A 25,984-nucleotide genomic window follows, 5' to 3' on the forward strand; every position below is an offset into this window, starting at 1 on the left:
TAAAATCATTAGCAAAACTTCCTTTACCAAAAAAATATCGTTAAAGTTTCAAAATTTTATGAAATATTTAAACCTAATGGTCAGTGTCCATGGAGCAATTGTACTGGAATGCGAATTGAAGGTTCCTTAAAAAACCATTACATTGCAGCTATGCCTTCATGGTACCAGAAGGGAATAAGAGAGAAGGGACACACTTTATATCTCCATAATGCTTTACACTCGTAACAATAGTCTTACTAACCTCAAATCAACTACCCTTCACTGATTGGCTGCTATCTAACTTCTGTCTTAGCTGTGACGTCACATAAGAGGGTGACGTCTCGGTTGACGAATAAAAAGTAGTTTTGCTTTCAACTTTACATTGAAGGAGATAAAAATGGCCGAATTTCATGTTGATAAACGAAATCAAGCTGTGCAATTAATTTAGATGCACGGGAATTGAGAACATACCAAAATCAGATAATTTGAAGGTTAAATAGATGAAAACTAATTATTCTGAATTAATATTGAAAAATTAGTTTCAATAAAATACATACTTGAGGTTATAATTACACAAGAACGAAACATGGACAGCCCTAAGCCTTTGGAGAATGAAAATCTAGCAGAGAAATAGGCCGCCTGATACCGCGGAGAACTTAAAGAACTATTTTTGCAGTAAATTGGTTAAAAGCTGTGTACTTGCGCAAAGTTTTCGCGGTTTTCTTGAGGTTGGTCAGACTCTCGTTACCATAGCAGGCTCTAATGTCTCCCTTCTCTCTTATTCCCTTCTGATGGTACTGATTGCTAGAAGCCAATGGAAATCGCAATTTGCTTTTTAAGAAATGAAAAGCACTCCGTCTGAATTATCTCACGTGGTATCGTGATCGCTTGTATGTTAATAGTCCCAAAAAGTGTTTTGGTAAATTAAGTTTTGTTCCTGACTCTGATTTTATTTTATTTGTCTTAATCGATTAAAAAAGAGTTGCCTGGCCATTTCATTCTCAAATCGCCTTTAGCGTTACTTTTACTGTGGTTCCAGGCAAGAGTATCCGTCAAGAGGATTAACATGGTTTTAAACAGCCAAGAGCTGGAAGACTATGTCGAAGAAGGGTCATTAGACAACACCAATAACGTCATTGAGATCAGTGACGCGTCTTTTCGGTGGGACGAAGATGGTGTCCCCATTTTAAAGAATCTAAATGTTAACATCGCCAGGGGGTCATTCGTTGCTATTGTTGGTCAAGTTGGATGCGGAAAGTCTTCGTTCATTTCGAGTATCTTGGGGGATATGGAGAAAATAAAAGGAACCGTCAAATCGAGGGTAATTAATTTCGTAATTAGTGATTTTATAAGGAACGTAATGACACTATGAATGCTGAGATTATATGTAGACGAAGCACAAAATGGCGCTCTTTAAAGATTAGGCAAATTTGCTAGGTTTACCGCATTATTCCAAAAAAACTCTAAAATAATACTACTTTAAAATTTGAAAGGTGTTTCCGGTTAGTGATTTAATACGGGAAAATGAGAAAAAAAAATGCTCATTTTAATAAACCAATAAAAAAATAATAAAATAAACACACACACAACTAGCCACTACGTTAAGCCTAGTTTGAAATTTTGCACCTTTTGAAAATTCCCGAGCATTCCTCTGCGCATGCTCAATTTCTCATACGCATGTCGGAATTATGGAAATCCGAATGCTCCGAATTTAGTGTGCGCAGTCGAAGAAAATTATCCGATGCGTGCGATCCGTGCGGTTCGTCCGATGACGTTAGGTGTGCGCTTGCTTCAAAGGTGGAATTCATAACCGTCGGGCGCAACGCAATTTAGTACAGGCAAAGGCTGGGCGTCGTGCGCAAAGGCAGACGTTTGCGCACGACGCTGTACTAAGTTGCGTTGCGTATGACGTTTATGAATTCCACCTTTAGACGTTCGGGTATCTCGTAACAAGCCTCTTCGATGTAAAAAAGGGGGAGGCAAGCTTCAGTATCGGGACATACATGGAGGAAGTTATATTACTCTCAAGAAAAGATGGCATTATTCTCCAATGGATTCTGATGGTTTGGGGAACTTTAGTGCAGTTGGCATTTTAGTTTGGCCATAATATGTCGCTTGAGTCAAGGCACAGGCTGCGTCCATGTCCCGTGGTTTCGGAGTTCAATTAAATTATTCATGTGACCAGGAGTGAAGGTTTCTTTATTTCCAACCTTTAATTGAAGCAGAAAGGCTAAGAAAATGGCCAGTTAAAGATTCCAAGTTGAAGAAATCCATGCATTCCTGATGCTATAGGTAGAAGCAGAAGTAGGATGAGACTAGAAGTAAAGAGCTCTAGCATTGGTAGTAGATCCTGGCACTAGTGAACAAATTTGAGGATTTTATGCCACCGCTTCCATCCCTGCGCCTACACTAGAGAGAAAAAAATTGGTCGAGTTCCAAAAACAATTCCTACCCCCTTCCCCTGAACCTAAAGCCACGGAACACGGACGCGAGTGCTTGAATCTAGTTCGGCCGTCTACCGCCACGAGCGTCTCACGTTTTGGAGGGGAAATTCAGAAACCGCTACCAGAGGGCCAACCGTTCTTGGGTTATCAAGAATATTCACTTTCGCCGAGTGAAGAATTTTGTTACCTCGATACTTCTAGTCCCTTATCCTACTTCTGATAGAAGTTTTGAGATAAAACGGAATGAGCGACTCTCGGTGAGGAGTAAAATATTATGTCGTCTCACTTTCAGGGGTCGCTTCTTCCTAAGCTGATTTTATTGCAAAGAAATTTGGCAATTTAGGTTGGCGGAAATCATGTTGTACTCGGAAATTATGTCACTTTCATTAACGTGTCTCATTAATTGCACACCTTTTGTTAATTTAATACTTGTAGGGTTCAATGTCGTACGTTCCTCAACAAGCGTGGATTCAAAATGCAACATTGCGAAGCAACATTTTATTTGACGAACCAATGGACATTGTCAAATATCGTAAGATTGTCGAGGCATGCGCTCTAGATGTAGATTTTCAAATACTTCCCGGCTACGATCAAACTGAAATCGGGGAAAAAGTCAGTAAACTTTTTCACTTTTGTAATTTAAACCGTCCTACCACTGGTCATGGAATTTAATAATTGGGTGAAGAGATCAGGGAAAATTAAGCAATTAAAAATTGATCACAGAAAACTGAGTAATATATGGGCCAAAAAAAGTCACGGAAATCAAATAGGTTCGAGAAACTTCAGCATATTTAAAAATGGGCAGGGATAGATTTAATTTTAGAAGTAGGAATGGAGAGCTGAGTAATGTGGGCGCACGTCAAAGTCCCGGACCCCCATCCACGGGACGGAGGGGAATGAAAGAAGAGGCGGGTCATAGCGACAGAGGTAAAAAGGAATTACGTATTTTTTGCCGTCCCTTCAGCAACGTCATCAAAATTTAGTTTAAGTTAGCCAATAAGATAATTTAAAATTTTCGTTACGTATAGGAGGGAGGGGCTCTATACTGGGCTATGAGTCGGACTGAAGTAAATGCTAACCGTTCTCCAATCCTACTTCTAAAATTAAATCTATCCCTGAAATGGGATTATAATTATAATTAAATTATTAATTATTATTTAATTTAATAATAATTAATAATTAAATTAATAATTAATTAATAATTAATAATTAATTTAATTAATAATTAAATTAATTAATAATTAAATTAATTATTTATTATTTAATTTAATTTTAAATAATTAAATAATTTAATTATTATTTATTTAATTAAAAATGGATCAAAAAGGAATTTGAAAGTGGGAAAGAAGGTTGTAAGAAGATTGGAATTTTTATTTCAGTAATTTTGACCATTTTATTTTAGTTACTGAATTGGATTTTAGTTTAGAATTGGTTATTTTTAACGAGACTTGCAACGTTGATCAGTGTTACAGCATAATAAATGTTTTAAACATAATGTCCTGAAGATAATAATAATAATCTAAGCTTTGCCTATGAAGGGATTTCCACACTAAGCCTGTGGCTTGTTTACAGGTGGGTCCCTTTACAATGCATAGAGGGGTTGTGGCTAGCCCCTATGCCACAGCTAACCTACAGCGCCCTATACTAACTATTACCGTTAACCTCTGCAAGTTTTGATGGAAAGGAGAAACCGGGTTCAACCGCGGAAGAAAACTCCTTTAACAAGCGGGGAGAGAACTTGCAAACTCTACGCAGAAGGATTTGCTCCCAGATTTTCACCCGGTGCCGCAGTCCGGGATCCCACCCGGGATCCTCTTGCTGCGAGGCGAAAGCGCTAACCGCTAAATAAATAAATTTTGTTTATAAACATAACATTCGTACGGTTATCATTAATAACGTTTCGTCTGTGCTAATAAGGTTAAAAAATACCACACAAAATAGTCTGAGAAAACCTGAATTAGGAATCATAAAATTCAAATTGTGGCAATCCAAAGGTTTACAAACAGGGTTAACAGGTTTTGTTTCTTAGGGAATTAATCTGAGTGGTGGTCAGAAGCAGAGGGTCAGTCTGGCCAGAGCGGTCTACAGGGACAGTGACATCGTTTTATTGGATGACCCCTTGGGTGCTGTTGATTCTCACGTTGGCAAACATATATTCGATAAAGTCATTGGGAAAAACGGTATTTTGAAAGATAAGGTATTTGCAAAGTTAGATGCAGTTTTCTTACCAAGATAATTATCCGCGACTAACCCTTTAGTATCGAACAATTACAGACCAGAATTCTGGTGACTCATAGCGTGACGTTTCTACCGGAAGTTGACATTATCTTGGTGATGAAGAATGGCGAGATATCAGAACGTGGTTCTTACCAAGAGATCATCAGGTCTAACGGCGCCTTTAAGGACTTCCTGTCGCAACACGTAAATGATGACAAAGTGGATGATGAGACATTAACAGAAACTGTTGCTAAAACACTGACCATGAGGCAAATCAGTAGACAGATGTCCACTACGGAAAAAAAGAGCAAATCAAGTACTGAAAGTTTAACGAACGATAAAGCAAGAGATACCAAGAAAAGCATGGCCGGGAAAGAACTCGTCAAAGCTGAGATTGAGTTACGTGGTTCTGTGAGTAAATTTAACCAGAGATAATTTATAATAGGGAGTGGAAGCTCTTGCCCTTGACAGTGCTAAATACAATGTAGCTCAAACAAGTAGGCTGCGACGCAAAAACTGGCCAGGTAAATTTCCGGTCACATGACACTCCTTTAATTTTAAAGTTTGCCCTCAATCACTGTTGGTTGTACAATTACCCAATAAGGGTTGGCGATTTCGAGTGCGACTGGCGCCATTTGGAGTTATTTTAAGTCAGATGTTTCCCTTTCCCTAAAAAGGTAGTGTCCATCTCCCCTAGACCCTCCCGCAACATTCTAGACCCACCCTAGAGGGAGGGGCCACAAAAAAAAGTACCGGAAATGGACCTGGCCAGTTTTGTTGATCACGTGATTTTTGAGCTACATAATATGCCTCAGTTTCACTCCCTATTATAAATTCTCTCTGATTTAACACTTGAATTTAAACCGGTTGGGAAGCTGAGCTGATTGCGCCTAATCTATTTAAACGGAAATTTTATAAATTAAAAAAAAAGGTTTTTGGCACACCTCTAAAATTAACCATCTTCCTGAAGCTTCAATTACTTTTTTCGTTCCAGACATCTTGGTCGGTATACAAAGAATATATTAATGCTATGAATCTAATATGGTTTTTAGTCGTCGTATTTGGTTTCTTCGTACAACAAGGCTGCGGGGTTGGTTCCGGATACTGGTTAAGCCTATGGAGTCAAGACGCTGAACGTGAACTCCGAGACAACGGCACTGAACCCACAGTTCCAGACAACTCGTTGCGTAACACTAGACTCTCGGTCTACGGAATCTTAGGCCTTTGTCAAGCCGTGCTTCTATGGGGCAGCGTTTCAATATTAGCCGTAGTTGGACTGAGAGCGTCTAATTTCTTGCACGAAAGCATGTTAGTGAAGGCCTTACGCTCACCAATGTCCTTTTTCGATACGACTCCGACCGGTCGTATCTTGAATCGGTTCGCCAAGGACGTGGACTCGACCGATACTGAATTGCCAAACATGATCAGAATGGTTTTCATCAACGTCATCCAAATTTTTGGCCTTATCGTTTCGGTTGTTTTAGAGATACCATTGTTCTTGTTAGTGGCTGTACCAATCTCCAGCGTTTACGGATTCGCGCAGCGCTTATATTTAGCAGTTAATCGGCAAATTAAAAGGATGGAAGCCAATAGTCGATCCCCGCTCTATTCTCATTTCGCCGAGTCTATTTCCGGGGCGAGTAGCATCAGAGCTTACGGTGCCAAATCTCGATTTATTTTACAAAGTCAAAAGTTTATCGATAATAATGCCCTGATAAGATATCTTTCAAGGACCACTGCAAGGTGAGTTACCACTGCGTCTTAATAAATGAATAGAGAGCTTTCCGTGGGAGAGAAGCCAAAAGATTCGTGAAAAATGCTCACGAAATAGCCGAAATTCACCAATGTGGCTGTCAGAACCATGGTGAAATTTCGGATGATGACTCAAATAAAAGCGCTCTATACCCAGGCAGAAGTTTATGACTTCTTATCCTGGGAAGTATTGGACTCTAACCAGATCCGGAACCATCTCTGTTAGCCAACTTCTTATTAGGCGCCACCTACGGCATTTCCCTCATTTTGAATTGGCAGGCTTATTTAAGCGCCAGCAGCGGGCAAGAAACGAAACTTTAAGGTGTGTCCTGTGGTTTGAGGTAACGAATCAGAAACGGTGACAAGAACAGCTGTTTATAGAGTTTGCTAGAAATTCCGGTCAAACTAGTGTGGGGTCCTAGGCCCACGGATTGTAATGGATTTCCATAGAGTTCTAGCGAGACGGCTTTTCAACGATTGGTGCTGAAGAAGTTTTGAACACGCCCCACAGTTTGAGTGCCACAGCCTCTCGGCGTGGGATTTTTTTTCAGTAGATTAGATAGTTTTCCTAGTGGGGAGGAAACTTTCGTCCCACTTTTACGAATGCCATAGGCAATTTTGACTTGCAGGGATGGATGGATACTATATAATGCCTTAGTGTCCAATACTTCCCAGGATAAGAAGTCATCAACTTCTGACCCAGGTTATAACTCCGAATTATCCCCATAAGAAGCCTGTAATAACAATGATATACATTTCCTATTGGCGTCATTCAGAAACCCCATACTCAGAAAATCCCTATTTCTATTTCGCGTTAAGCACTACTGTTTCTATTTAACTGCATTTTTCACGTCTACCTCTATTTTTAGATGGCTTTCCTTTAAGTTGGAAATAGTTGGCAACACTTTACTGTTTTTCGCCGGACTATTCACTGTTTTATCAAGGGATAAATTATCACCAGGAGCTGTTGGATTCGTCATCACGAGTGCCAATGAAGTTAGACGATATACCTGTCAAAATCTTTCGTTGTATGACTAATAATTTCAACTTTTACGAAATAGCTTATTTCGCAATTATTTCGGGCAGTTATTTCCACTTCTAATTTGGAGTCAGCCCTGGTTTCTGTTGAGAGGTTGTCCGAGTACACGCATCTAAAAACGGAAGTACGTATAACTATGTTTGATAAGTTTATGACCATTGGGTGACGAACAAAGTTGAAATAACAGGGACCCCAGTTATCCTACATTTCCTATAAAAATGAAATTTTTTTACTCACCCATAGCAAGAAGTTATATCAGTATCTCAGAGAGAAGGTATAAGATGCCTTTGTATTCGCCGGGCGCCATTGTCCCAGTCCCCCTTTCAAAATACAAGGGGGGACGTAAAAGGAGGCGCCGGGCTATTTCGCAGCCTCTCCTCAGTCGGAAAATATGACTGTAATTTTCGTCACTCGCGTCGTCGCGCTGACGTGAGTTTTCAAGAACCAATGAGATGCTGGTTGTAATTTAGAGGGGGCGGGGATTGACTCCGGACAGGCTACGTTTGCACTGGAGATAAAGAGCTGGAAATCTGGCGAATTTATACCTTCTCTCTGAGATACTAGATATAACTTCTTGCCCATAGTAAAGAAATATTTTGGACTTAGTCGATATTTTCATTATTATTCGTGAAACAGACAAACCTTTAAGTTCCTTACACGAACTTTCCATGATATGTGTCGTTGTTTAGCAGCAAAATAATACGCATACCGCACTCAGCGTTTAGGACGACTTGTTTTAATTTTGAAAAGGCAACTGGTCAACAGCGTATTTGCTGAAATGAAACTTCAAATTTTCAAAGTTTCATAATTTATTTTCAAAGTTTGAAACATGGTTTTTACATATTGTCCCAAAATCAAATTGTTCGCCATTAAGCCTGGTTTTCACTGGCCCAAAACGCAGGGAAAACCGCGTTCCGCGCCGTTTTTTCAGAGGTAACTTGCCGCAAAATTTCGCGTTTTCTGGGCGGCAAGCACGGAATTGGTTTTCTATTTTTCCGTAAAATTTTACGGAAAGGAAAGCGGTAGCCAATAGGAATCGACGAATGCGTGACGCCATAGGCTTGGTTTTGGTCAGCTCACGAGGATTTTTTCGGAGCCATTTTTTTTAATTGAAGGCGTTTGTGTTGTCGAGTTAAATTTATAAAAATGTGTAGTTAACGATTTGTTAAAGAACTTTGGCTTAATCGTTATTTATATGATAAAAATTATATATATAATATATATATATATATATATATATATATATATATATATATATATATATATATATATATATATATATATATGGTCTCCAAGTTTTAGTGAAAACGTTTTTCCGAAATTGCCGCCGTTTTTTTAAGGAATTTTCCGCAAAATTTTGCGGATTTTTATTTACTCTTCCGTGAAATTTTCGGCAGTGAAAACCAGGCTTTAAACAGAAAAAATCGTATTTTTTCTCTAAGAAACTTAAATTTTAGCGGAACTTTCTGCAATGAAGTCGCATTTTTAACAGGCCCAATGTCAGGGTAAACGTGAAAAGAACAGGGAACTTATAAATGGACCAAACAGGTCATGGGAACATCAGGGTTCTTTAAGAATTTTAGCAAGCTTACAATATACATTTTATAGTGCGTTAATTTTGAAATACTGTGTGTTTCATGATTGCAGGCATCTTGGGAGATAGTGGATAGTAAACCAAATTCTTCTTGGCCTGAAAAGGGCCAAATTATCTTCAGTAATTATTCAACGCGTTACAGAGACGACTTGGATTTGGTTCTCAAGAAAGTATCTTTCACAATAAATCCTTCCGAAAAGGTAATATAGAGTAATGGCAGTACTACGTATGCAAACTTCATACCCTTCTATCTCTTAGCTCAGTGTCATCCCCCTACTGGGAGCGCACAGTATCCCCTCTTACAAGAACGCGCCCAGATGGAGGGATACACAGTCTACGCCCCTCTCTACCGCCACTAGTCTATTGCCTTACCTAAGCTGGAAACCTAAATATTTCACTTTCCTCTTATATAACATCGCAAGTTTATAAGACATGTTCCATAAGTATAGCATACACATACTTTAGTAATGCTAGAGACTTACTGTGATCTAGTTTGAGAATGACGTGAGAATTGACTACACTCGATATTGCAGTTCATCTTCCTATCAGGAATGTATGGAGGGATTGGAATGGCTAAGGTCAAATCGTAATCGGCGTGAAATGATCTTGGAAATAACTGGCGTGACTTAATTTACGCTAGTGACGTCATAGCCTGACGTAAAAATCGTATTTACCACTTAGATTAGTTTCATTCATTCATTGGCTGCCAAAAAAACTTGTTTGCTTTAATTCCCCCACCCCTCTACCCTAGGTCCTCTGCCAAGGCTGAGAGAATCGAATATGAACGCGAACGGCGGCGAATCAGCGCATTTAACTTCAAAAATCTCAAAGGTCCCTTCTGCCATGCCTTTTTTAACGAGTCATGTTTTTTTCGCCTTCGGTTGACAGCTAAACAGACGTAGGGGGAGGAGCTACACTTCTAAAAAAGAAAACTCGCCTTATGTTTCCACCAACAAGGGTACAACGAGAGCCCCCTTAGCCATTCCAGCCCCTCCATATATTCCTGTTCCTATTCAGTCTGTACTAAGCCTCTGAAAGCGCCTCACCAGGCGTTGCTTTACGAGAATCTATAACGTTTCACCTACGTCACTTCATGACAAGCTGTCCGTAACCAGTGACAATCTTATTGAACATAGCTTATGAACTTATGATAACATCAATATGATTACCAAATATATTCCGTAATATAATATACATTTTAAAATTTTCAAAAGTTGAGGTGCTATAAGCCTAACACTTATTTCTATAGTCAAAGCCATAAGTTTTAACGAACGCCCAGATAGAAGAGAAAAGAGATTTCTGTGATGTTATGATACTATAATTAACATAACAACATTAAATGCATTAGTATGTAATTAATAATTAGCCATATGCCTGATCAGCGCACATGGGCATAGCGGCCAAAATTGGAACTATCATAAGGATGAGCTTAAAGTAGTGGCACTCTATGTTAACTCCCTATAGGGCATAATAAGTCAAACCCTCGGAGATGCCATTACTCCATTTTATACGAGCTAAGAGCGGAAAAACGTATTTTATAAATTTTACACCTGTAAAATCTTTTAAAAAACACTTGGAACTTGTATTTCTACTTACTTTCGAGGAAATACCACCGTTTTCTGAAGGTAAGAGTCTTTTTTTATACATTTATTAGTAATAAAAACATTTAAGGCGAGCTAAGCCTTGGTCATGTAAAACACGGCAGATTAGTGATTCACTCTATGTGCAAATCTACATTATGGCCATGACCAAGGCTTAGCTCGCCTTAATGTTTTTATTACTAATAAATGTATAAAAAAAGACTCTTACCTTCAGAAAACGGTGGTATTTCCTCGAAAGTAAGTAGAAATACAAGTTCCAAGTGTTTTTTAAAAGATTTTACAGGTGTAAAATTTATAAAATACGTTTTTCCGCTCTAAGCAGGGTTGGCAAGTTTTAAACAAATTGTTTTAAACTTTGGTTTAAAACTTGTTTTAAACAGCCATGAAAAAAAACTTTAATTTGTTTAAAACGTTTTAAACAAAAAGTTTAAAACATGTTTTTTTTATGGAGAAAAATTTCGAATATTTTTAACTCTTTTTTATTTGAAAATGAGCGAAAAGATTAAATAATAGAAATAATAAGCTCCAGTCAAAACCTTCCAATTATTCGACTGTTTCAAATGTGTGTTTAATGGTTTGGAGACCCTACCAGTTGTTTTATCCATTACCAATCTGTATTGAAGACTGATATTCAGAACTATGATTAAGGATAACTTATTTTGTCATCTACTTAAAGCAAAGCAATAACATTTTTCCTATGTGGTTTCTCAACACTGTTGGTACATTTTACTGTTCTAGAAGGATTACGCGTAATCTATAAAGCCAGGCATTTGACAGTGCTAAAATTAATACGCCTAATCCGAAAACGGAAAACATGAGCGCCTACAAATAAGTAAGGGGTGGTGAAGTTTCAAATGTATGATGAGTTCTGACCAAGAAACTCGGAAGTACGGAAGCGGAAATGACTGAATAGTGGCCACAAAAGAAATCAGGCATTTAGACTTTAGGGGTTAAATGTACAAATTTACGCATCACACTCATTTTGTATGTGCTATTAAAAAAATTATATTTTCCTTTTGAATAGATCGTTTGCTCTTTTTTGAAGTCAGTAGAACTTTTCAAATATTCAATATTGTACTCTCAACACGTACTCCCTTTTAAATAATTAATTTCATGATAAAATGTTTTCCGAAAATCTAACTTTAAATCGTGTTATAAACAATAAAAACACAAATTTTTTTAACTAAGTTTTTGCCAACCCTGACAAGGACCCTTTCTTACACCTGCAAATTCTAAATTTTAGGAGCTCTTGATTTTCCTGTTTGACTTTGCAGTACATGTTCGTTGTACGTTGGTCTAGGGGTATGATACTCGCGCTGGTTGCGAGTGGTACCAGGTTAAATCCCGGAAGGTCGCGTCTTAGAGCTTCATATTATAAATTTAGGAGTATTTTTATTTTCGTGTTTTACTTCTCAATACGTTTCGTGGTTCGTTGGTCTAGGTGTATAATACTTGCTTTGGGTTCAAGTGGTCCCTGGTTCTAATTCCACACGGACAATTTCTTACACCTTGAAATTCTAAAGTTATTCAATATTGAACGCTCAAAATAATTAATATCATAAAATAATTTCGGAAAATCTATTTTGTTCTTGAAAATGCGTAAATTTGTAGTTTTTTCAATCAATTTGGAGGGAATAAATCGACTAACTGTTAAATCAGTTGATTGAATTAAATATTGATTAAGGATTAAATGGATAAAAATAAAGAAAAATTGCAATATCGGGACTTCAGTCAATTGATAAACGTCACTCTTATCGTTTGTTTTTTCTGTCTTGGTCCAAACCAAGACCTTTTTTTAATCAAGTAGGTTGTGAAAATAAGCGCCTCGCGCTGGCGGGAGTAGTGGCTTAAATGGAGAGCCGCGATATAGACTATTAGATCTGGAAGAGTGATTTAAACATGTTTAAAACTAGTTTTTTTTTGTGTTTTTTTACTGTTTTTTTCTACTTGTTTAAAAAACAGTTTAAAACAAAAAATCGTGTTTTAAACAATAAAAAACACAACTTTTGTTTTTTTTAAAAAAAACTTAATTTTTGCCAACCCTGGCTCTAAGCTCGTATAAAATGGAGTAATGGCATCTCCGAGGGTTTGACTTATTATGCCCTATAGGGAGTTAACATAGAGTGCCACTACTCTAAGCTCATCCTTATGATAGTTCCAATTTTGGCCGCTATGCCCATGTGCGCTGATCAGGCATATGGCTAATTAGAGCTCGGCATTATCTATCCATTATCCACGTTATTTTATCTTTATCCATACTCGAAAATTATCCACAGAACTTACACGTTAAATCGTATTATAATCCACAACTTTGTTTATAAATAATCGGTTATCCACCAATTTTTGGATAATGGATAGAAAATGCCGAGCTCTATTAATAATTGCCTCTTGAAACTTTTTTCTTCCGTCTATATATATTAAAGTAAATTAATCTAAAATTAATTGCTCCCAGCCTCGCACGAGATACATGACATATTGGAAAGATTATTCATACAATTTTTACAGCAATCAATAGAATAGAGATAAAACTCAGTGAACCAAATGGCGGTTCCGAATAACACATGAGTTACGCCACCCCATCTTTTTTACTTGCCAATGGAAACTAGCCTTGTTAGAGGCTATCAACCCCTGGTGGCTGAGGCAGAGTCAATAGTTACAAACATCAAGGAATAATATGCTTTTTTAGGCAACAACCCCGTATACATAACATGAATATGAACTAACCTTTATTCCTTAACAAATTGAGCCAATGAGAAGTGCGTATCATAATATTTTAATTATATTGCTAATGGTATCACTTTTTTGACGTCACCATGGCCTTGAAAATACTTTTATTTTTAACCTATTAAATCTCGTTATTATCGATCCATTCTTGTTGAACTTAATCCGTATTGAACTGTCTTCCAGGTGGGAGTTGTAGGTCGTACAGGTGCTGGAAAAACTTCATTAACACTGGCCCTATTTCGATTGGTCGAAGCGGTAACGGGCGAAATTATCATCGACGGAGTTGACATCTCTCGTTTGGGTCTGTTCGACTTAAGATCTAAAATTACCATTATCCCGCAAGACCCTGTACTATTTTCTGGTTCACTCCGATTCAACTTGGACCCCTTTGAGGTTCACAGCGACGAGGAAATTTGGAACGCGTTGGAATTGGCCCACTTGAAGGGATTCGTCGAATCAGCGGTTAAGACGCTAAACTTGGAGATAGCTGAAGGTGGTGATAATCTAAGCGTGGGTCAAAGACAGTTGATCTGTTTAGCCAGGGCCCTACTTAGGAAGACCAAAATTTTGGTGCTGGATGAAGCCACGGCGTCGGTTGATTTAGATACGGATGATCTCATTCAGAGCACTATAAGGAACGAGTTTCGAGAGTGCACCGTCTTGACCATCGCTCATCGGCTGAATACCATCATGGACTATGACCGGTTAGTCTCTTTCAGTTTTACCGCATCTTATCGCGGTGTTTTAAATCCGCGAAATTGTGCTTATACCATGGTTCCATATTCTCCTTTCCCCCAAAACACTCAGGATTTTTAATTTGGTCTTATCAGAAGTTAATGACTTCTTACCCTGGGAAGTATTGGACACTAAGGCATTACATAGTATCCATCCCTGCAAGTCAAAATTGCCTATGGCAATCGTAAAAGAGGGTCGAAAGTTTCCTCCCCACTAGGAAAACTATCTAATCTACTGAAAAATATCCCACGCCGAGAGGCTGTGGCTCTCAAACTGTGGGGCGTGTTCAAAACTTCTTCAGCGCCTATCGTTGCTAAGCCGTCTGTCTAGAGCTCTCTGAAAATCCATTACAATCCGTGGGCCTAGGACCCCACACTAGTTTGACCGGAATTTCTAGCAGTCTATTAAAACAGCTGTTCTTGTCACCGTTTCTGATTCGTTACCTCAAACCACAGGACACACCTTAAAGTTTCGTTTCTTGCCCGCTGCTGGCGCGCAAATCAACCTGCCAGCTCAAAATGAGGGAAATGCCGTAGGTGGCGCGGTGATCGGACCTAATAAGAAGTTGGCTAACAGAGATGGTTCCGGATATGGTTAGAGTCCAATACTTCCCAGGATAAGAAGTCATAAACTTCTGGTCTAAGTTTGCGCGCTTTTATCAAAATTTCGTTAGCGATTCGCTTCCGTGACAAATAAATCGCAACGTTAAAATTGAACGGAATTTTAGGACGTTTATAACGAAAGAAATGATGCGTCCGAATCTGACAAATGCATAATATATTGTATCATAAGTTTATCATGCCTCTAAGTACACAAATACCAGAGAGAATTTATAATAGGGAGTGAAACTGAGGCATATTATGTAGCTCAAAAATCACGTGATCAACAAAACTGGCCAGGTCCATTTCCGGTACTTTTTTTTGTGGCCCCTCCCTCTAGGGTGGGTCTAGAATGTTGCGGGAGGGTCTAGGGGAGATGGACACTACCTTTTTAGGGAAAGGGAAACATCTGACTTAAAATAACTCCAAATGGCGCCAGTCGCACTCGAAATCGCGAACCCTTATTGGTTAATTGTACAACCAACAGTGATTGAGGGCAAACTTTAAAATTAATGGAGTTCTCTCGTATAGTGCTAAGATCCGAAGAGAGAAAATTTTGAAATTTCTGTCGCGGTGCAGCCACCAAGCGGTCGAGACGATTACTAAATGGGTCACATGATAAAAATCATCCAATGTAATAAAGGAGATTTTTACGTTTCGTATAGGCAGACACGGGGGGGGACGAATTTTACTAAAGAAACCCCAAATCCCCCTCTCTCTCTCTGGTGAGATAGAGGCGGGCGGTTTCAGTCCTGAAACATTCTAAAAGGGATAAAAGAAACGCTAGCCTAGGCCGTACAATTTTGTATTGAAGTTGAGGTGATAAATGATACGGAGAGAGTATAGGGTTTCATTAAAGGGAGCCAGACAAACACTATTGCCATAGGAGTAGCAGCCATTTCTCTACTTAGAGGCATGATAAACTTATGATTGTATTGCTTCCCAGAGGAAATCTCAACACGAAACCTTTTTATTTCATTTAGGGTGATGGTGATGGACATGGGTTGCGTTGCTGAATTGGAAACTCCATCAAATTTGCTCGAGAACACAAAATCCGTGTTCTACGGAATGGCAAAAGACGCCGGACTCGTGTGATCATCAGACTTAAATAACTGAAATAAATTATGTAGTAAAATTATGTACATTAGAACATTTAAATTACAAAGATTTTTAATTATAAAAACCTGCTATGTAAATCTCCAATTAAAGGTATTTCGACTACTCATTTAATGTCTCTCCTAGTTCCTGAAAATGTCCTTATACTTATCCCTTAGAAGCAAGCCAAGTTTTCTACCTCAGTGCTCAGATATTCTATTTCTTTTTTCTTTTCATGGTAAGGTACTAGCAGCAAAATGACCTGGCGTTGCCCGTCCGAACAGTTTTATTACTTTTAATCCCGAAATTTAACCATGAAGATCGTCCATATGATATAGATAGCAACCACTCCACTAACTATTGGTTATATCGGTTGAAAGATGGTGACGGTAGTAGGAAAAATTGAGTTTTCTAGCCTTCGCAGAAGTTAATGACTTCTTATCCTGGGAAGTATTGGACACTAAGGCTTTATATCCCTGGAAGTCAAAATTGCCTATGGCATTCGTAAAAGAGGGTCGAAAGTTTCCTCCCCACTAGGAAAACTATCTAATCTACTGAAAAAATATCCCACGCCGAGAGGCTGTGGCTCTCAAACTGTGGGGCGTGTTCAAAACTTCTTCAGCGCCAGTCGTTGAAAGGCCGTCTGGCTAGAAAATCCATTACAATCCGTGGGCCTAGGACCCCACACTAGTTTGACCGGAATTTCTAGCACACTCTATTAAAACAGCTGTTCTTGTCACAGTTTCCGATTCGTTACCTCAAACCACAGGACACACCTTAAAGTTTCGTTTCTTGCCCGCTGCTGGCACGCAAATCAGCCTACCAACTCAAAATGAGGGAAATGCCGTAGGTGGCGCGGTGATCGGACCTAATAAGAAGTTGGCTAACAGAGATGGTTCCGGATATGGTTAGAGTCCAATACTTCCCAGGATAAGAAGTCATAAACTTCTAGCCTTCGCTTGTCCAAGATAGCCTTGGAATGTAAAATTCTTCGTTATGAGTAAATGATCGTCCCTGCAAAACTAGTAAAGCAACTTTGGTTCTTGGCTCTAAGCTGATTATCAGTAAGTCAGAGCTTATAGATTCTAGCCAAGGTACCCAGTATTGCCCGGGTGTTTTCTAGAGACTGGAAAAGGGGAGACATTCCTCTGTCTAGAAACTGAACACCAAATGAAATATCTCCTTGATAATTGTATTTACAAACTAACATTATTACAACCTTCAAACTAAAAATAAATGTTTAATTTAATTTAATTAATCATAAACCCATAGGACATTCTTGTTTTAAGAGGCTTAACGGCTAGTGATACACCGACGTTCTCGCCTTGAGGAACGCAACCAAACCAGACCACTTCTAAAATACTTTCTAGTGTTTATTCTAAAGTTTTCTCAAATTGGGTAACGAACTTTGACCATGTATACGTAACAATCATTAAAACAAACAAACAAACAAACAACTTCCTGAAATATATTTAATATATAATAAAGTGTAAATATTAATTCACTAAATCCTCATCTACGTTTATCGTTATAATATACGATCACTTGACAAATTAAATTCAATCACTTGACAAATTAAATTCAATCACTTGACAAAATAAATTCAATCACTTGACAAATTAAATTCAATCACTTGACAAATTAAATTTAATCACTTGACAAATTAAATTCAATCACTTGACAAATTAAGTTCAATCACTTGACAAATTAAATTAAATCACTTGACAAATTAAATTCAATCACTTGACAAATTAAATTCAATCACTTGACAAATTAAATTCAATCACTTGACAAATTAAATTCAATCACTTGACAAAATAAATTCAATCACTTGACAAATTAAATTCAATCACTTGACAAATTAAATTTAATCACTTGACAAATTAAATTCAATCACTTGACAAATTAAGTTCAATCACTTGACAAATTAAATTCAATCACTTGACAAATTAAATTCAATCACTTGACAAATTAAATTCAATCACTTGACAAATTAAATTCAATCACTTGACAAATTAAATGGAAATACTTTTCAAAGTAAATGGAAATACTTGACAAATTAAATGGAAATACTTGACAAATTAAATTGAATCGCTTGAAAACTCGCTCTAAATTAGTTCAAATATCGCTCAAACCTAAATCTAAATGAAAACCAATTAGAATTAAACTAATAACAAGAGTCATTTGGTCAGTGAAAAAAATCAACTTGGTAACATTGTAAAATCATTGGGAGCTTTACGGGCAGAGTCGAATAAAATCTAATAATAATAATCACTTGGAATTGTTTAAAAAAATATGAAAATTGCTAAGAATATAAAATGTAATCGCTTGTAGAACTAAAAATAAAAGCTTGGAAAACATACAAATATCATTTGGACCCCGATCGTCTACAACTGTGAAATATTTCAAATATTTCTTTGTATTTTTAAGCTTTTTGCCTATAGCAATAAGCTTATTACGGCGACCCCTGGAAGCAGGCTGGCTGGCAAGCAGGCAGGCAGGCAGGCAGGCAGGCTGGCTGTTTCGCGTTCGCGTACATTTTCGTAAATTTAAATTTCGCGGCAGAGCTCGCCGGAATTTGATTCTGCACCGCACTAGCGACATCTATACTAAATTCGATCATATTTTCGACGAGAAAATGCGGTCTTTCGGAGCTAGCGGGGCTCGAACTTACGGGTGACTGACGACTCCGGTGTGGGATGCGGATACTCTACGTTTGTGCCACTACGATTGTTATATAGCTTTCGATATTTTTCCTATACTTTTCCACGCCTTTGCTTATTGGTAGCGGGAATGGAACTGGCGTTGCCGGTGTGAATATCCCTTATTTCGGGTTTTCTTACAGACAATATCACACTGCAAAAAGCGTTAATATGCCTTGGGGCATATCTTGTTTTATTTCATTTTTTTCTTAATTTTCAAACTCTAATTCAAAATATTAACAAAAACACCTTTATAAATAAAACTACTAATTTTTTTTGTCAATACCATATCTAATGTTATTTTTTTGTAAACTTCAAAAATACCTTTGTAAAGCAAGAGAGTTGGGGTCCAGGGATAACAGGGAGCCCACTCTTAAATTTAAATTCCTTTTAGGAAAAATAGGAATTTTTTTCCGGAATTATAGGATTTTATAGGAGATAAAATGTGTTTTTATAGGAAAATATAGGACTAAAAATGCTCATATATAATACAATTTTGGGGCTTAAACTATGTAGAAAAATCTCAAAAAATATAAAATAACAAATTGGATTTTACTTTGAAAACTCAGAAGAACTTAATTAAAATATAACATAATATAATATATAAAAAATCCTAAGCGAGCTCCGCAATTTCGGTGTCTATTCAAATGTGATCTCGATAAAAAAAGCTAAATTTTGATAAATTTTATGCTAAAACATACGAAAACTTCGACTAAGTCAAAAATATAGGATATTATAGGACCTTTCATGAAATTATAGGATAATATAGGACCTTTCATGAAATTATAGGATAATATAGGACCTTTCATGAAATTATAGGATAATATAGGACCTTTCATGAAATTATAGGATAATATAGGACCTTTCATGAAATTATAGGATAATATAGGACCTTTCATGAAATTATAGGATAATATAGGACCTTTCATGAAATTATAGGATAATATAGGACCTTTCATGAAATTATAGGATAATATAGGACCTTTCATGAAATTATAGGATAATATAGGACCTTTCATGAAATTATAGGATAATATAGGACTGCTTCAAAAATATAGGAATTTATAGGAATTATAGGACCAGTGGGCTCCCTGGCCGATAAACCAGTGACGCACGTGTAAGATAAACATCTGTGACGTCACGGAAAAAAATGGTTGGTCACTTGGTAAACCCCTGGGCCACGCTCTCTAGCTATAAAAAAAACCTTTTGTACGGTCCCACGACCGACATTGTAAAAAATGTTTTTGAAAAATAAATCAGAATGCTTTCACGAGTCAACGAAAAAGGACAGTCGGCTCTCGAGTTTTTCGCAACCCTCTCCCAAATGGAGAAAAATACTTAGAAAATATTCAAATAATTAAACAAAAAAAGTAACCCAAACGTATTTTTCAGCGGTACGTTTTTAAATAAATAGGTCTCTCCCAAGAGCATAAAATAACCTAGAAATCCCAACCAAAATTAAAAAGATTTCTATAACAACCGACCTCGAAAAATCATCAAAACTCACTGGAAATATCGACAAAAAGTTTTAATTACTGTCGATGCTCTGGGCGAATAGTATTTTCGAATTAATAAATTCTAAAATATTGAGTAAATAATCTAAACGCTTCCGTATTTTAAATAATTTTTATTCAATTAATTTTACACACAAAACTCTATTAATGGTATATTTTTGGTACCCTTATTATTAATATTTGATTTGCAACTTTGCATGGACCTTCAAATTTTCGGCATCGCATGGAACGGGGACAATGTACCACAGTTGATTCAGTCTTTTGTAGCAAGTGTTAGTTATAACGGCAGCGTAGTTGTCGAGAGCTTCGTGAGCTACTTCAACGCAACAATCTTTGTTTTTGGGTTTGATGGTTACGTGGGGATTGTGTTTCTCCGCACGCTCGATAACCCACAGTTGATTGGTCTGCTTAGAAGAGTACGTTTGGTCGCTCAACAAAATTACACCGTCGTTGCTAGCTACATTTATAAAACATTTTAAATGAGTTCATTTTTAGTTTTGCACTCTTTAGAGCTGGAAAACTATTGTTCTGTCCCCTTGCGGCTGGGCGCCTATTCCCCTTTCTTCCCCAGTTTTTGGTGTTACCAATTTGTCCGCGCAAAACTGTAATGTGGCCGAGGCCATCTTGTTCAAATTGTTCAGTAGCCTAAGGAATTTTAAAAACCGTTTTAAGGTCCTTGAAACCGCTAGCTATTGAGAATAATAATTAGGAGGAGTGGAAGTTCCTCCGCTCCACAAGCCTAAATACTTGATGCCCCTAAATATGACTAGAGGAACGAGACAGTTTCCGGATTGCTCGATTTTGATTGATCTACCGTCGCGCCACCTACGATAGACTATCCACGTGTTAGACGTCATAAACGGAAATTCCTTGGTACTGCGCACTGAAGATGCGCGATAAAAAAGGGCAAAAGTTTTGCCCCACTTTCCACTCCCCCTCTTTACTCTCTTTGTTGCCATTTAACAACACTCTGATAACGATTTCAAGTCCCTGCACTCAACAAATTCGCGCGCAGTCTATTATTAGAGATGGGCCGATACCAGTTTTAACCGATACCGATATCATTCGATACTTGGGAAACCGATACGTACCCGATACCGATATTTTACCCGATCCTTCGAATAAACCGATATTTTACCCGATCCTTCGAATAAACCGATATTAAACCGATACCGATATATTAACCGATATCAATAAGAAAATAGATGCTATAGTATGGGTTGTAGAGATGGGCCGATACCGATCCCATATCGGTATCGGTACCGATATTTGACTTTAAACGATATATCGGTATTGGTTGAAAATGAACCGATATTTTTCCTTAAAAAATATCGGGTATAAATATCGGTTCATATTTAAACGATACCGATATATCGGTTAAAGTCAAATATCGGTACCGATACCGATATGGGATCGGTATCGGCCCATCTCTAGTTATTATACTTACAGGTTAGATACCTGCCACAGGTTGACTTCAAACGGTAGACACCATCGTATTCGTGTTCAACTCGGAAAATTTGACTTTTACCGTTGAGGTAAGAATATTGGACGGCTTTGTGACTTTCGTTGTCAATGGTCAGCGCTCTGCCGCTTAGTTTTGAAAGGATGGCGTAACAGGTACCTGCTTTTTCGTATGGTTCAGCTCTATATGGTGTGGCCTTTTCGTATGACCCAACTTTATACGTGTCTCCCTTCTCATACGGCTCGACTCCATAGGTTCCGGCCTTTTCTTTATAGACGATATCAGGAACTGTGTCAAACGAAAAGATTGTACCCGAGAAGATAAGAACCAGCGACAAAGTCAACGACATCTGTGAAAAATAGAGATGAAAAAATTACCTCATAATATTTAATGGTTGCATTAAGGGCGGTCAAATAAAATACTTAAGGACCAAATTCTAAAAGGTTTCAAGCTCGGGCTGATTTTTCGAGTGCGTGGAGTTGATTTTCAATTTAACTAAACCTTAATATTTACAATAACTACGGGATAATCACATAGAGGTTACAATGCGTAGCCTTATGCCACAATTATCTAACATAACATCCTATTTTATGAGAGTTAGCCTCAGCAAATAACTGATGCGTCAAAACGTTCTAAGAAAACCTGCAAAATCTTCGAAGAAAGGGTTTAAACTTGTGGCACTGATCAGTATCGGGAGTCATAAGCAATAACCACCATACCTTGAAAAGTAATGCAAAACGCGACGCTTCGTTTTAGAAACTGCCACGTTTCACAAAAGTCTCTAATAGTTCACATGGACAGAAAAGACTTGCAGAAATATAATTATAAAACAAACCTTAGTGCTCGTAATGAGTCCCATGGTCTCCAAAATGCTTGCGCTGTCTTCTTTGATAACGGGGGGTCCGTTTGTGAATTCTCATTGCTTCAAGTGTTTCGTTTTATAGCAAAATGAAATTTCCGCGCTAAGCTAGATTTTCAACAATTTTGTCGAATCACTTTGATTAAAGTTCGTTAATTAAGAATAATATCATTAATACGAAGTTCAGATAGAATTCTTCAATAACAAAATCTAGCAGTAAACAAGGACGATTAAATTTAATAAAAACCTATTAATATTTGGACTTGAATCATCTGCCACATCGTCAAATCATGAAACGCTTACTTGAAAAATTCCTACTATCAGAAGGGAATAAGACAGAAGGGACACACTTTATATCTCTATAATGCTTTACACTCGTAACAACAGTCTTTCTAACCTCAAATCAACTACCCTTCACTGATTGGCTGCTATCTAACTTCTGTCTTAGCTGTGACGTCACATAAGAGGGTGACGTCTCGGTTGACGAATAAAAAGTAGTTTTGTTTACAACTTTACATTGAAGGAGATGAAAATGGCCGAATTTCATGTTGATAAACGAAATCAAGCTGTGCAATTAATTTAGATGCGCGGGAATTGAGAACATACCAAAATCAGATCATTTGAAGATGAAAACTAATTATTCTGAATTAGGTAATATTAAAAAATAAAAATTAGTTTTAATAAAATACATCTTTGAGGTTATAATTAAACAAGAACGAAACATAGACAGCCCTAAGCCTTTGGAGAATGAAAATCTAGCAGACAAATAGGCCGCCTGATACCGCGAAGAACTTACAGAACTATTTTTGCAGTAAATTGGTTAAAAGCTGTGTACTTGCGCAAAGTTTTCGCGGTTTTCTTGAGGTTGGTCGGACTCTCGTTACCAAAGCAGGCTCTAATGTCTCCCTTCTCTCTTATTCCCTTCTGCTACTATGGATTTGTTCAAGTGCATAGTCAAACTGTGTCGGATGTCAAATATCACCACAAGTGAATAATGTTTTGTCAAGGGGCGAATTCCGTCTTATCGCCATAGACTCAATTTCTGAAAGCTGTCTAAAAGTGCACACACCGCTTGAAAATTTAACTCTCGTGAGAAGAAAGAGTTCACGCCCGAGGCGTAGATTATCTAATAACGCTCACCAGTAGTGCGAAATAAAACCACTTAAATCAGCCCTCACAACGGAACGTGGAAAACGGAGGGGGGTGGTGACCTTAACCTACCTATTTGCATCTAATATTCACTTTTAGATGCAAATTACGTCTTAGTTTAAATCAGGACGTTTAAATACAAACGAAATGAATTTTTACCAAAGACAATTAACATGGAAATATTAAAATTAATAAATTCGGGGACAAGATGCGTCACAAAGTGGAAAGCTTTGTGAAGCACTGAGTAAGTCGAACGGTAGTTTTATCACCAATCCCCTACAACTTGGCTTTAAAAGTATGGTCCCAGAGATTCTGACCGTAAGGCCACAGTGATGTCACTCTATAGCTAGTCACGGTTGTGGCAAGCTCACCATACTCTTGTAGTTTTATTATTACCTTGTGATAACATAATTTAACCGTCATGCTGACCAAACGCATCTCAACATTGAAAAGCTTTTAGTTCAATTATAGACATTCCTGGTAAAATATAATAAAAATATTTACTTCAAAACTATTATTTCACATTTCCAAAACGATAGAAGTTTTACGAACGAAGATAATTTTTCAATTCAGCCTTGAAGATGGTGAAGACTAAATTTAACGTGCCACGAGAGTTTTGTTAACAAAAAGGCAGGGCGTTACGCGATTGGTCGGAGGTCCTTGTTTAAAATTATCCTTTAAATCTGAACCTAATTTGAATTTTAAAATCATTCGGAAGTATTTCCTGAATGTTTCACTATGCAGACTGGTCTTATAATTAGTAGAAGAATCGATAAAAATTCACTTGATTTTCTACTTCACCCTCCCTTTAAAGGGTCTGCAAAAAGTTCAGCGGATCGTTGAATTTTTATTTGGAAAAGGTCGTTATTGATGTCACAGCCCCCGGAGAAAACAGTGTTAATACATTTTCCCATTTCTGTGTTATTGAGCCTTATCCTGCAGGTGATACAATTGGGCCAATCACAGCTCTTTTACTACTGGTACAAATACTGGTTCTGGCAAACCTCAGCGGGGGCTTCAGACTCTGATGTGGGGACTGGGGAAACGCCGGTGCGGGACGGCTCACAAACAATCACAAGAGAAATTAACCTGATATGACGAACCGCTTTACAATCACGAAATAATCCCTCTTTGACGCGTTTTACATCAGCTGTTAACGTCAATGATTGACGGGGAGGGGTCGGATGCCTTTTTAAAAACAAATTCAACGGTCCGCTGACTACTTTACAGTTCCTTTAAGCTCACTTGAAAACATTTTTTTAAGTTCTATATTTATATTTTCACAACCATTATCCACAAAATAGCTAACAAAGGTCGAGACCCGGCCGGACCCCCAAGATGTACGGGCCCCGGGAAAATGGACCGAATTGCCCCCCCTCTCTCGACGGCCCTGAAGCTCGATTAGACTTGGGTTTTCGTGTGACAATTTCGAAACCCATAAAGTGTGTCCTAAGCTTTATGGAGATTTTTTGAAGCTTATAAAAAGCACATCCAGACATTTAAGTTCTAAAGCTTAATCCGAGACTAAAAATATTTGCAAAAAGCTGAAAACGGAACTTACCGAAGAAAGCTTTGAATTTCAAGCCGACCAAAATATTTCTGAGTGGAACGCCATATTACCAAATGTGTATGAGAGGGAAAGTATGACGATGGCCATAGAGCCTGTGTTAAAAAGCGCGGACATCAAAGTTTCGCCAATAACCATTTAGTTTACTTGTGACTGATGGACTTGCAAACTCGCTACTGAAAGTAGTTCAGACATTTATGCTCCTTGGTTTAACCATAGCCCACTCGATCACGCGCATCACGACGCAAGCTGCTCGCGCTGTAGCTAAATTACCGAGATTTGTTTTAAACGTATCTAGTTTTACGCGCTCTTCTATTGCTTCGATAATCTTACTTAAATCCATATTATACCTTCAAATACCTTTTAAAACATTACTAGCTACTCTGTCCTGACTACAAACACAAATCGAGGAAGTTCTATCATACACAATAGCAGACGACGGTAACCGCGTAACCGCGAATTAGCACAAGACCTATTTTAAGGGAGTGAACAGGCCCAGTATAGCTACGCCAATAAAACGGTCAACTACGGCGAAACTCTGATGACTCGCCACTTTTGGCCATTTTCATACTATTCCTCTCATCCACTTTTGATATTACTCAAGAAAAAGGGGTTTCTTTTCAAATTAATCAAATTAAAGTTTTAATTTTAAGACAAATAATAGTGCGTTGGGGGGTTTAAATTAATGTGACTTGGTTTTTAGGGGAGGGGTCCGAGAAGACGTGACGAAGCGTGATCTGGGGGGACGGGGAATCAGAAAATGCTTTTTTTTTTCGTGTGACGTAGTTTATGATCGGTCCCTAAATCGATTTGCAAAATTGTGCAGAATCGACATGAAAAATCTTTTCGATTCTAAGGTGGGGTGGCGTAGCGGTTAGCGCTTTCGCCTCGCAGCAAGAGGATCCCGGGTGGGATCCCGGACTGTGGCACCGGGTGAAAATCTGGGAACAAA

At 37.9% G+C, this 25,984-nt stretch overlaps 2 protein-coding genes across 2 annotated transcripts in view; one reads left to right on the forward strand and one right to left on the reverse strand.

Moving 5' to 3' along the window:
- LOC149712164 (multidrug resistance-associated protein 1-like) overlaps positions 1-15,913 on the forward strand; it is a 38,405-nt gene extending 22,492 nt beyond the window's left edge. Inside the window, exons 12-21 of the mRNA XM_089849342.1 lie at positions 1,019-1,300; positions 2,859-3,035; positions 4,453-4,620; positions 4,698-5,051; positions 5,635-6,383; positions 7,262-7,388; positions 7,454-7,555; positions 9,079-9,225; positions 13,534-14,054; positions 15,668-15,913. Coding sequence (XP_089705468.1) covers positions 1,019-1,300; positions 2,859-3,035; positions 4,453-4,620; positions 4,698-5,051; positions 5,635-6,383; positions 7,262-7,388; positions 7,454-7,555; positions 9,079-9,225; positions 13,534-14,054; positions 15,668-15,779 — 2,739 coding nt within the window. The 3' untranslated portion in view covers positions 15,780-15,913. The remainder of the gene's footprint in view (positions 1-1,018; positions 1,301-2,858; positions 3,036-4,452; positions 4,621-4,697; positions 5,052-5,634; positions 6,384-7,261; positions 7,389-7,453; positions 7,556-9,078; positions 9,226-13,533; positions 14,055-15,667) is intronic.
- Positions 15,914-20,088: 4,175 nt separating this feature from the next.
- On the reverse strand, positions 20,089-22,893 carry LOC149712165 (uncharacterized). The gene is made up of 3 exons (XM_089843392.1): positions 22,293-22,893; positions 21,443-21,806; positions 20,089-20,452 (listed from the first exon to the last, which is right to left on the reverse strand). Exons 1-3 carry the CDS (start codon positions 22,314-22,316, stop codon positions 20,169-20,171), a joined length of 672 nt encoding a protein of 223 aa, XP_089699518.1. The 5' UTR covers positions 22,317-22,893; the 3' UTR covers positions 20,089-20,168.
- Between the last annotated feature and the right edge of the window lie 3,091 nt (positions 22,894-25,984).

This window comes from Phalangium opilio, unplaced genomic scaffold (assembly GCF_054372755.1).
Source record: "Phalangium opilio isolate 3A_F unplaced genomic scaffold, DU_Popi_V2 ptg000009l_1, whole genome shotgun sequence".
NCBI classification, from domain to species: Eukaryota; Metazoa; Arthropoda; class Arachnida; order Opiliones; family Phalangiidae; genus Phalangium; species Phalangium opilio.